The 13,745-nt window shown below is 32.2% G+C and overlaps 1 protein-coding gene across 3 annotated transcripts in view; it reads right to left on the bottom strand.

The window, feature by feature from the left end:
- Positions 1-1,579: 1,579 nt before the first annotated feature.
- LOC143083081 (N-acetylglucosamine-6-sulfatase-like) overlaps positions 1,580-13,745 on the bottom strand; it is a 37,018-nt gene continuing 24,852 nt past the window's right edge. Inside the window, exons 7-13 of one of the 3 annotated variants that reach the window (XM_076259281.1) lie at positions 6,996-7,166; positions 6,427-6,509; positions 5,941-6,059; positions 4,841-4,944; positions 4,253-4,456; positions 3,227-3,346; positions 1,582-2,765 (exon numbers count right to left, since the gene is read on the bottom strand). In XM_076259281.1, coding sequence (XP_076115396.1) covers positions 2,565-2,765; positions 3,227-3,346; positions 4,253-4,456; positions 4,841-4,944; positions 5,941-6,059; positions 6,427-6,509; positions 6,996-7,166 — 1,002 coding nt within the window. In that variant the 3' untranslated portion in view covers positions 1,582-2,564. Of the gene's footprint in view, positions 2,766-3,226; positions 3,347-4,252; positions 4,457-4,840; positions 4,945-5,940; positions 6,060-6,426; positions 6,510-6,995; positions 7,167-13,745 lie in introns of all 3 variants that reach the window. The other 2 variants (XM_076259278.1, XM_076259280.1) reach the window with 2 other exon arrangements.

Below are 13,745 nucleotides of genomic sequence, written 5' to 3' on the forward strand. Positions count from 1 at the left end.
ATCTTAAACTACAACATGTATTTGAATTTAAAAATGAGCTTACAGTTTTATATTAAAATTTTTATAATCAGTTTGTTTTTTAATTTTCCTATTATACAGTCATGTATACCCAACTGTAATTATGTAGACTAAATATAGTAAAGCTATATCTCATAGCTAGTAAGTATAGTCATCAAGTCTGAATTTTGTTGGTTTCAAGATAAAACCTCTGCTAACAAATTTGTTAAATAGTGGAAAATATGTATTGTGACCTTGACTTTCTAACCCCAAAATCTAAAAGGGTCTTGTCCATTACAATGCTATTCTGTAGTTAAGTTTGGTGAATGGTTGATACAAAAAAAAGTAACATGGTTATAAAGATATTGGGTCGTGTCCTTTCCAATGACATTCTAAGGGTAAGTTTGGTTCTAACTATATAACCTGGAAACCAATATTTTGACCAAATTTATAGTCTTTCAACTGCTGTTGTGACCTTGAACTGGTGACCTCAAAATCAATAGAGATTTCCTTCATCCAATAGGGCAGTATCACATCATGTTTGAAAAATTGGACAATGGTCATAGAATAACATTAAGAACCAAAAATTTTCCAACATATCTGTCTATTAATATCTTGTTGTTACCTTGACCTTTGACACCAAAATTAATAGGTTTCTTTCTAATGCAATGGGGATTTCAAAAAGAGTTTGTTAAAATTTGGACATATTGTACACTACATAACATGTAAAAACAAAAGTTTTGTTCATATATCTGTCTTTCTATCACTGCTGTGACATAGACCTTTGACATATAGAGTAGACCCCAACATAAAACGGGTTATGTTCTTCTCATATATGTTATGATGGTATGATACTAAACCCCTAACGGGAGGGATTGTGCCTGATGTTCATATGATGAAATCATAATCTTTCAGTCAGTTTAATTGAAGTCTGGAGCTGGCATGTCAGTTAACTGCTAGTAGTCTGTTGTTATTTATGTATTATTGTCATTCTGTTTATTTTCTTTGGTTACATCTTCTGACATCAGACTCGGACTTCTCTTGAACTGAATTTTAATGTGCGTATTGTTATGCGTTTACTTTTCTACATTGGTTAGAGGTATAGGGGGAGGGTTGAGATCTCACAAACATGTTTAACCCCGCCGCATTTTTGCGCCTGTCCCAAGTCAGGAGCCTCTGGCCTTTGTTAGTCTTGTATTAATTTAATTTTAGTTTCTTGTGTACAATTTGGAAATTTGACACATTCCCCATTTCCATTCTCAATTTTATTTCCTCACTCCATTGAGCATTACTTGGTATTCAAATCAAGTTTGTTTAACAAATTGTTTATAGCTCAAAAGATTGTAACCAAAATTTTGATACAAGACTAGTACTGCATAACAAGATGTGTCAACATCTGGACAGCATTCATCTTATTATAACATGAGTATGATTCAGTCACAAGAACAATAGATTTTTGTGTTGAGTAAAATAGAGAATGTAGCCTACAGACAATGTAAGTTCTTGGACTACTGCAGCTAGTATGTTTACATTAAAACAAAAAAAAAATGCATGAATTTTTAATTCTTTTAGTTTATTTATAAAATTACTATAAACATAATAAATACATAAATTTTGTAAACTTATAAACAATATAGTATAATAATAAATCAGGATCCATATTAAGTAAAATGTGGGTGATAATGATATAAATATAACACTTGTATTCACACAACCTTTGGAACTGAGGTCTCTCAGCTCTATATTCTAAAATATCAATCATTTTGTCGAATAAGATTGAAAACAACCACACCAATCATCTTCCTTGACCAAATATCAAAATAAAGTTTATAATATAAAATTAAGAAGATGTGGTATGATTGTGAATGAGACAACTCACCACCAGAGAGCTTACCGCTTTATGGCACTGTAAGAACTTCAACAATGAGCAAAACCCATACTACATGGTAACCTATAAATAGCCTTGAAATTACTTGGTTATGTAAAACGATTCAAAAGAGAAAACTAATGTAGAGATTTCTGTACAAAACAATAAACAAAACAAAAAACAAATATAATATTCAGCAACAAATTACCACTGAATTAAAGGCTCCAAACGGGATAGGAATATACAGAATGTAGAGGGCTAAATATGTTTGCTGTTTCCATTTACAAATTCATAATATAAAACTTGTTATTATGAGACAATAGAAGGAATTGACTTCCATAGTTTAAACTAATTGAGAATTTAAATAGTTATCAAAGGTACCCGGATAATAATTTTGTACGCCAGACGCGCGTTTCGTCTACATAAGACTCATCAGTGACGCTCATATCAAAATATTTATAAAGCCAAACAAGTACAAAGTTGAAGAGCATTGAGGATCCAAAATTCTAAAAAGTTGTGCCAAATACGGCTAAGGTAATCTATGCCTTGGATAAAACAAGTCTTTTAGGACAAACAAACTGGCAGAATTTTGTATAAGCATACACTTTAGTGAGTCAAGTAGTTCCTAGACTTTCTTTCGCCATTGGCAACAAAATTAAACCAGTAATTGCACTTTTGTCCCATACAGAGTTCTCTATAGTCAGCGAAGCAGGTTGATAATCTTCTCACAGTTATCTCCCCTGCAGTCTTCCATAAATTTTAGAACATGTTGACATTTTTTACAATTCTTCATATCTTTTATCATCTCCCTATTTTTTTCATAGCCTGGTTTGTCAATATAATCTATAATATTGTTTAATTCATTTTCATCCTTTACCAAATCATACAGTTCTACAAAAGTCTGAAAAAAATAAAATAAATACAGTATGTAAGTTAAGAAATTATTGTGAGCATTTATTGTATTTTTTTAAATCAAAACTTAGAAATGCCACATTAATTTTGGTGATTTCAGGAAAAGCTTAATTGGTTGGTACATATCTTAATTTAGCAAACATCTTTATACAATACATTTTTATTTGAATAAACATTAAAAGAAAAGAAATTGCATCAAGCACTCTATTTTAATTGGTCTTTTTTTTGGAAAATTTTGACACATGTATACTAAATATCTTCACTTGTCATTACAGAAAATATGTGATGAGATATTTGTTCTCATTCTATTTACATTATAATATCATTCTATTAGCGCGTTCAATCCAGACCCTTGCAGCAAGGTGTAAAATAACATTTTTCTCATTATCCAACTAGCATTCATCAGTTTAATAAATCTCATTTCAAAGTAAAATTCTCTAACTAACTTACTGCATTGTCCTCCATCACATAACATAGTTTCTGTTTATCCACATTTGGTTCACCCCACGTCACCCAGCATCTAAATGTGTTGTTATGACTGTCTTCACATACACAGTGGTCATCACAATTCTGAAAAACAAATATTTACTAGTAAATCAAATGAAAAAGAAGAATGTTTGGTAAATTTCTTCTCATTTTAAAGTAATATCATCTTTATGCATATATCTGATAGCCTGAATTTTTCTGAAAAGTTTGATGCAAATTTGACTTAGAAAACCCAACACATTTTAGTTTAATTTCATGATAATATTGCCTCTCTAATTATCCATTAATAATGGGCTTCCAGATAAGATCACATTATAGTTCATCCTGTATGAAAATTGTTTGGTGAGGTTTTGTGTTGCTCAGTCTTTTGTTTTCTATATTGTGAACAGTTGTTTTTCTGTCTTTTACTTTTTTAGCCATAGCGTTGTTGGCTTATTTTTAAATTATGAGCTAGAATGTCCCTTCAGTTTTTGGCCTTTCTTTTTCAATAAATGTTGTTTGATTATACTATAACATCACAAAGATGAGGAACAGTATTACAAACGTATCAAAAAAAATTCTGATGAAAACCACATATTCAAATATTTTTTTCAAACTGAGAATGCCACCAATCTCATTATTACATCTACATTCATGTACATGTAACTACTTTTAGAACTCATTTCCAAATCTAAAATTCAACAATTAAATATTTGTTTCAAAGATGATGATCAACATGTTCCAATTGTACCAGAATCCCATCATTCTCAAATGTGACCTACCGAATGAAACCAACCACAGGATTTTTACTTATATGAGCAATACCACAGAAGTCATGTTTGTAGCACAATTTGCCTACCAATTCAAAGCACCTGTGATCACCCCTGGATATTGGTGTGGTTGCTGTTGCTCAGTTATTAGTTTTTATGTTGTACTTGGAATACTATTGTTTGTCCTGTTTGACTCTCTTTTGCAAAGAAAAGTATAATTTTTCTTATTCTAATAACTTACTGCCATGCCTTGATTTTTGTACTGAGGACAACCTTGGATTTCATCTTTATGTTCTCCATAATGTTCTAATAGTATAGGTGACGATCTGTTATAGTTCTGCGTGGTCAGTAACTTTAGTAATGATTCTCCCTGCATTGTTGTAGGTATGGTTGATTCTGCTATCTCCAGAAATGTTGGGGCTAAGTCAATAGATGATACTGGAGACTAAAATCAAATATTTTGTATAATAAACTCAAGTTGTGATATTTCTTTTATTCTAAACCTATTGATACTTTCCAGAGCAGTTGATCATATTTTTTTTAATAATCAATTTGAAGTTTGCTTGATCTATCTGGCTATGGACAATGCCACCATACCTAATGACATCACATATAGAGATAAAAAGGATTGTTTTACAGAGATGAAATGGTAAATTTGCATACACATTGATAAAAATTGTTAGAAAAACAGATTCCACTACAGCTATGATTGTGATATACCAGTATTTTTCTCTCAGACAGTTTGAAACTAAATTCAAATTGTGAGTCATTCAGTGGTTATCACTGCCTGTTAGAATATCTGAAACTGTATAGTCATTATAATACTTACATTATAGGTTGAACCAGGTTTTATGCCAGGTCCACGAACCATGAATGGGACTCTGTTATCAAATTCATACAACTGTCGCTTATCATTAGGCAATGAAAACTGACCTACAAGAACAAAAGTTGTTATACCTTAATAGTATTTAAAGTTACGCTATGATTTTTATACAAATTGATGTACATTTTTATTTCATCTTTGTTAGATTTGGCATGTCATTTGTTTCAAAGCTAGCTGGGCTACTCACAACTGTTCCGCTTTTGACTGGCTTCATCTACAAATTTCACAGAATTTAATGCTTTACCTCTTTTTGATATTTCTACCAATTTTACTTTGTCAAAACACAAAACATTCAGATGTTATTTGTAAAATCAATTTGGAGTACAGTATGTAATGTGATGCAATGCAAAAACCGATCTCTGTGAAGCAGCCTCTACATACTAGTTTTTGGTAAATTTGTATTGGATATAAAAAAGATGTGGTATGATTGCCAATGAGACAACTATCCACAAAAGACCAAATGACACAGACATTAACAACTATAGGTCACCGTACGGCCTTCAACAATGAACAAAGCCCATACCGCATAGTCAGCTATAATAGGCCCCGATAAGACAATGTAAAACAATTCAAACGAGAAAACTAACGGCCTTATTTATGTAAAAAAATGAACGAAAAACAAATATGTAACACATAAACAAACGACAACCACTGAATTACAGGCTCCTGGAGTTTTGTTGTTTCAATGATGCTGATCACACAGTTTTATACATAGTGTAACAAAGGCTTAAAATTCTAATGACACTTAATTCAAAACTAAAAATAATGAGGAATGTGTCCATGGAACACAGATGATGCCCCTGCTTGCATATAAGATTATAAAGGGACATAACTCAAGAACTGTAAAAGTGACACTACCCAAAATCATTCTTGAACTATGTTTTGAGGTAAAAGGCATTGAGTATAAGTTTCATAACATTTGGTTGAGGTATTTCAAGTAAGAGAACAAAAACTTACTTTTGGAATATACGGACAGACAAGGGTAAAACTTAATGCCCCCTCCACCGTGGTGGGGGCATTAAAATATGTTAACATTATGATGTTACCTAAATGATATCCATTATCCGATGTGAAGAATATAAATGTGTTGTTAATCAGATCTTTTTCTGTTAGAATATTGACTACATTTTCTACCATATCATCTACAGACAATAATGTTCTCCATCTGAAACAAAAATGGAAAACTTACCATCTGAAAACATTATTCTTTCACTTATGTCTTGTCTTGAAATGAAGACACATTTATTAAAAGTACAAATCAGGTAAACAATACACTGTTATCATATTATCTCTTTTCACGATTATCATGATTATCATTCTATGGAAAAAATGTTTAAATTGATACAAATGGAAAACTGACCAAAGTATGAGTTTCATAAAAGTTGAATGATGAAAACTCAATTCAGAGTGTGAAAATGAAAATAAAACAGACCAAAGGACAGTCAGATGGAAGAACTTCAAGGGTAAAACTTTATGCTCCCTTCACCTAGCCAAGGGCATGAAAGAAAACACATCAACTTGTATACATTTACCTGTTTCTGAAAATATCATCAATAGTTGTTACTGTATCATTGGGCATAGGGTTAAGTGCTTGTTCAATCAACCAGTGTTTGTCCTGAAATTATATTTTTAAAACTAGTTACATTGTGTGGTTTTTGTGTGAAAGTTGGAACTGAGAAGTCTCAAATTAAAGATTTAAAAGTTATATAGTCTATTTTCATCAGTAATGAATTTATAATGAAGAATATCTTAAACTGTTTTACTTACAATTTCATAAATCAAAGTGAGTTTCATTTTTTTTGGGTCTTAATTGTGGTTTTATCAGATTTGAATTCTATAATTGCTTATGTCCACTTTATTGAACTGTGGTGGATAGTTGTCTCATTGGCAATCATAACGGGTGACATTTCCCATTTCAGTTAAGATATTTAAGAATGATTTTTTTTTAAATTACTGGTTGTCAACAGACCTCGAAAAGTTACAAGGCAAAGTTTTTTGATCTTCTTGGTGAAAGTCTTACTACCATTTACACATACATAATAATTCATTTGAATGTAAAAGTAACATAACTAAAGGTTACACTGTAGAATCAATATTAAACCTTTCCATGAATGTTGTAACTAGGAGTTCTAGGAGCCTTTTTATCAGCAAAGTTATCTTTATACTTCGGTGCTGGTGTAAAGGGTGCATGTGATGCTGGAGTAGATAACATCATAAAAAATGGTCCAGATTCTGTAGACTGCTGGTCCAAAAACCCTGTAGCTCTTCTGTTCTAAAGAAGAAAGTTTTTCATTTATTTAACAATTCAAATGTTTATATACCTTTTCTCATTTGTTGCTGGTTCAAAAATGCTACAGATCTTCGGTTTTGAGAATATCTATGTTTTGTAAAGGAAAGCAATCCTCTCCCTAAGTGTCCTCATTGACAGTAAGTAACAATAGAACAATATTTCATATCTTGTGTACATAATTTCATCCAAATCCCAAATATTCCAAATTATGTATACTGAATGTTGCAAATTATGAAAAAAAAAAGAAATCTGTTGAAACGCTTTTACTTTTTAGACTCTAAAGTTTTGAACATTAAAAATTAATTATATGTCAAATAAACATCCAAATATCAATTTGGGTCTGCCGCCAGAACACAGAACAAAGATTAACAAACATCGATTAAGTAGAAATTGTAATTCAAATTGAAGTTTGCCAATTTTTCTATGGCCGGTTTCATCAAATTGTTTCAGAATATTTGGTCTGCTGACATTCTTATTGCAATGAACTTGGAGCATAGCAAGACGGCATAATATCTCGCCACTCATGCAACTCTTTCCTAAGTTGTCAGTCGTCTCAGGGCAGAAAAAGAACATACACAGCAGACGCTCATCACTGGGAGAGTTAATAAAAGCACAAGAACACGTCTGTAAAATCCTGATATATATATATATAAAGCTTCCTGAAGGGAATTGGGAACAGATTCCTTATTTGTGAACTTTGTTTTCCATCCGTCTAGATGTCCTGCAGTCAGTTTTAAAAATCCGATTGTATACGCTTCTTTTTAACTTTTATTTCATCTATGCATTCGTCTGTCATGTAGTCCCAAATATAATGACACGAAATTCCCTAGTCCCGAATTAGAAAAGACGAAATCCTGTTTTAAAGGTCCTACTGTTCCTCAATATTGTCAAATTGGACTACAGTATGTTATTTCAATTTTTAAGGTTAAAGAAACATGGATAAAAACTTGCAGGTTTCATATATTATTTATATTTTGTTTATCTGTATAGAAAGTGAATAAAGTTGGTGAAACGGGTTTCATATTATATATATTTTGTTTATCTGTAAAGAAAGTGAATAAAGTTGGTGAAACGGAGAAATGAATACACAGACAGGACTGCTCCTGTGCGATGCCCCCGTACTTGATTTTTCAGTCTATTTATATTTTTATGCCCCACCTACGATAGTAGAGGGGCATTATGTTTTCTGGTCTGTGGCTCCGTTCGTGCATCCGTCCGTTCGTCTGTGCGTCCATCAGTTCAGGTTAAAGTGAAGGTAGTTTTTGATGAAGCTGAAGTCCAATCAACTTGAAACTTAGTACACTTGTTGCTTATGATATGATCTTTCTAATTTTGAAGCCAAATAAGACTTTTGACCCCAATTTCATGAAAATGAAAGTTGGAGTTTCAGGTTAAAGTTTTTGGTCAAGGTAGTTTTTGATGAAATTGAAGTCCAATCAACTTGAAACTTAGTACATATGTTCCCTATAGTATAATCTTTCTAATCTTAATACCAAATTAGATTATTACCCAATTTTTACAGTCCATGGAACATGGAAAAGGATAGTGCAAGTGGGGCATCCGTGTACTTTGGACACATTCTTGTTTGGATTAGTTCCAATGAAGTTAGTTTCTTAGAATTATTCCTTCTTCACTTTCAGTATCTTTTTCCTTTTTGTGGAAGAGCCTGCTTTTAACCAGAGATCCATGATGGTTACCATTACTAGGTTAATGTAATTGAGAAACAACACCCGTTTAGATGCTGAGTTATATTCGGGAAAAATAATTTAAAAGGAATGATGAAAAGTTATAGAAATTAAGGTTGAGACAGAACAACATATGACTGTATGCCGTATTTAATTACCATAAATAAATTCACCATAAAAAAAAAATCATTGTCGAAATTTTAGTGAGGCAATTGCCTTACTTGCCTCAATGGTAGTTACGGCCGTGCAGAAGGGTAATCAGATACTGCTCCACATTTGGCTGCTGTCTTGTTGCTCATGTTATTATGAATCAAGTAAATACCGGTAGTCTAATTCTGTAGGTCACATTTTTGAAAAGGGAACATGATTTGTAGTTACGACATAAGGAACATATCCTATATCATCTATGAAACGAATATATCAAAACGGTCAACAGACTTTTTTTTGTGAGGGTGTCCATAAAATACAAAGGAATAACTTCAACTTCTGACCATTCAGAACTCTAGGTTTAACAATGTTTAATAGCTTGCTTGTGAGCAGCAACCCTCTATCCAGGAAATCACTACAGATGAAACACTGATTTACTGTTATTTGACACTTTGATTTCTTACATTGGTTCGAGAGGGAAATTTTTTCTTGTGTGTGCATTTTTTACTTGAAGAAAAATCTCAAAATATCAGATACTTCATTAAAAATTAGCAAGAGTGCACACGCTGATATGTCTCGCCTTCTTTACTAATCATTGATATTATGTTGATAGACTTAATATAAAGCTTTATTACAACGGTCACATATATAAGCTTAAGCAAGAAAACTAAACATTGACCAATGAACCATGAAAATGAGGTCAAGGTCAGATGAACCATGCCAGGCAGGCATGTAGAGCTAACAATTCTTCCATACAACAAATATAGTTGACCTATTGCATATAGTTTAAGAAAAGCAGACCAAAACACAAAATCTTAACACTGAGTAATGAACCATGAAAATGAGGTCAAGGTGAAATAAAACCGGCTCAACTGACAAATAGATCATAAAATATTTCCATACACCAAATATAGTTGACCTATTGCAATTAGTATCAGAAAAAAAGACCCCCTCAAAAACTTAACTTTGACCACTGAACCATGAAAATGAGGTCAAGGTCAGATGACACCTGCCAGCTAGACATGTACACCTTTCAATCATTCCATACAGTAAATATAGTAGACCTATTGCATACAGTTTAAGAAAAACAGATCAAAACACATAAACTTAACTATATATATATACCCACTGAACCATGAAAATGAGGTCAAGGTCAGATGACACCTGCCAGTTGGATATGTACACTCTATAGTCCTTCCATACACCGAATATACTAGGCCTATTGCTTTTAGTATCTGAGATATGGACTTGACCACCAAAACCTAACCTTGTTCACTGATCCATGAAATGAGGTAGAGGTCAAGTGAAAACTGTCTGACAGGCATGAGGACCTTGCAAGGTACGCACATACCAAATATAGTTATTCTATTACTTATAATAAGAGAGAATGTAGCATTACAAAAAATTTCTTAATTTTTTTTTCAAGTAGTCACTGAACCATGAAAATGAGGTCAAGGACATGTGACTGACGGAAACTTCGTAACATGAGGCATCCATATACAAAGTATGAAGCATCCAGGTCTTCAACCTTCTTAAATATAAAGCTTTTAAGAAGTTATCTAATACCGCCGTGGGATCACTATCCCATGTCAACTTTTCTGCAACAAAAGTTGCAGACTCGACAAAAATTCCTCCCAAAAAATATGTGCACCTTCAAAAGGTCAACCAATTTTTGCTTTAGTTTTAAATATGTCTCATCTAACCCTTTTTTGGACCATAATTATAGTATGTGTGAAATGTATAAATTCTGCTCCTTTTCTTTTTTAAAGATAAATATAATCAACAAAGAAGTTGGAATGATATGGCTACATTATTAAGCTTTTGCAAAGACAAGATGAACGTATAATTTTAAGTTACTGCCAAACCATTATTTTTTGCAAGCCTGTGCTTTACTGGTAGGCTATGAAAGCTACAATCCTCTAAAGTTGAATAGAGAGATCGTATGAAAAAAGAGCTTTGATATGTAGCAAATATTCTCCCCATGAACTCTTTGGTTACCATTGCAACTTATTCATTATAAAATGCAAAGAGAATACCCTAAGTGTCAAACTGTTGTTTGCTGTCTCATTTTACAATCATACTATAAAGTACATGCATAGTAATAGTTAACAGTTTAAACTTTTATATTGATTTTATATATGATATACTTTTATTTTGTATCATACCTTGGGCAGATTTTCTAAAGTACTTTAAAACAGTATTTATATTGGCTATTGCGCACGAAGACTGCATAACCAAGTGTTTTGTGCAAATATTACAACAACAATAAATTAAATCTTATCTTTCTAAAAAATCTTTAAATAATCCATTGTATTACATACTAAGGTTTTTCTTAAGAATTCCTGCATGTAATTGATATATTCATCCTTGATAAACATGATTTTTTAATGAAAGATTTCCTTGTATCACAAAACAGTCTCAAATTGCATATTTTGTATGCAACGAAGTGTTCAAGTTGAATAATTTCATTATATATGTAAACTTTTATATCACTGTATTGGATGATAAATGAGGAAAATTATAAAGTAGTTTTATTTTTCGTATAAAATGGCTGCCTCAAATTCAGTAAGACGTTCCCAAATTATAAAACAATGTGGAGTGTGTGAAACAGATGCAAAAGTAAAAGTGAAATGTATCGATTGTGACAAATTTATGTGTGAAACATGTAAAAGGAATCATTCAAAATATAAAGATGCAGAAATTCATAAAATTGTTAACATAAAGGATATCACCATAGATGATGAAGACACAAATGAGCAAGGAAAATTCAAGGCAGTCAGATGTAGCAGACACATAGACCAAATGTGTTATATGCACTGCAGCTCATGTAGTAAACTTGTGTGCCCAACATGCATTGAGTCTGATCACCAGACACATCAGTTAAAAACCATAGAAAGTGGCTGCACTGATTGGATGAACAAATTATTTGATTTTCACGATGAAATTTCTAATGAAACCAGTTTATATCTCAGGAAACTCGACACACTGGAAAAAGTTGATAATTTGCAGTATGATGAGATAATTCGTCAAATCGAACTGGATAAAAAAGAAACAATGGAAAAAGTAGAACAAAAGTACAATGCTGAAAAAGAAAACTTGGGAAGACAAAAGAAATTAATTTCTAGTCTTTTTTATACCTCTAGGAAAGACAAAATTAGCAAGCAGCAAGATAATATTGACAAAGAAAGGAAGATTCTTAAAGATATTGCGGCAAGTAAGGAAACAGCTAAATTTGTTGAAAAGGCAGATGAATTTAAAAGTAAACATTTGAAAGAGGCAACAGATTCCATTCATTCAAATCGATATAATTCGAAAATACTGCGTTATACACCAGGAATCGTGTTTGGAATGGAACCAAATACAAAAATCAATGAAATTATTGTTACAATTCTACAAGCATTTAACATGGACTTGAGCATTAAGGACTTGAAAATTGATAAAAGCAAGACAATATGGACATCTAGTATTGATAGTATCAACCAAGCTGACGTTAAGGAGGGTGTTGAAAATGTAAACATAACTAAAAGTACACAAAATTCCGCAGAAATAGGAGAATTTATTTAAATAGAAATAACAAACACAGATGATCTAGTGTTCATTACTTTAAAAGGTGTTTACATTTTGAATAAAAAAGATGAACCAAACAAGAAAATTGTTGATTTAACCGAAAATAAGCCAAGGTCAATACACGTTTCCAAGGAAAATCAAATATTCATTGGAATGAGCTTTGATAATGTTACAAAAAGCACTGACAATGCCATCATTAAAGTCTTCACCTTGGAAGGGAAGAAGATACCAGCAAAAACCATTTTCAATACAGAAAATAAATTTCTTATCAATGGTTCAGTTACCAGCTGTGCAACTTTTAACAATGAAAGTGAAACCTTTACAAGTAAAGATAACTCAAACAGAGGAACTATATGTTACATTGATTATAATGATGAATCTCACTGTGGAAGACTTATAAAGCTTAACTTGAATCGTGACATTCAATGGGAATACATAGGAAATGGAATTATGAATCGTGAAAAGAATTCATTCAATCCCTGTGCAATGGTGGTAACAGAGCAAGACAATATTGTTGTTGCAGACTATAAACAAAGTTCCCTACACATTATTCAACCTAATGGACTCTTACTGGCCTTAGTGGATTTGACCTTAGTGGGGTTACAGGGACCAGAGCTGCTGACCCTAGATGGAGATGGACACTTGTGGATTAAAACTCTTACAGACACAAAGTACGGAAAGTTATCTGAACTGACATTTTCTGGCTTTTAAATTTAACTGATTAGATATAAAGGACTTGAAAATAATCAAATGAAACTTCATGGTATGTTTAAGTACTTTTTAGAATTTTTGAAAAGAATAACATGTACCAGGTATGCTTTGCATGACAAATCAAAATTTGGAATATCCTAAAAAACACACAGTTGAGAGGGTGATAGAGCAGATTGTTACCCTGAGAAAACATTGTAAACTACAGCAACCTGCTCTATTACCCTTCCAGCTATGTGCTATTTATTTAATTGTACTGAATGTTCTTTTGTTGCTGTCTGCTCAATTTCAAATGCACTTAAGTAATAAAATATAACGTCTTGTACATAGCAATCATCCCTTTTTAGTAAAGCGCACAAATGATTAAGTGTCTTTGTGAAGGGTAATAGGGTCTTTGCCATGGGATAGTGTAAATTGTCTTCCTCATATTAATCCAGTGACGGATCCAGAACTT

The sequence above is a fragment of the Mytilus galloprovincialis genome, chromosome 7 (genome assembly GCF_965363235.1).
Source record: "Mytilus galloprovincialis chromosome 7, xbMytGall1.hap1.1, whole genome shotgun sequence".
Lineage (NCBI taxonomy): Eukaryota > Metazoa > Mollusca > Bivalvia > Mytilida > Mytilidae > Mytilus > Mytilus galloprovincialis.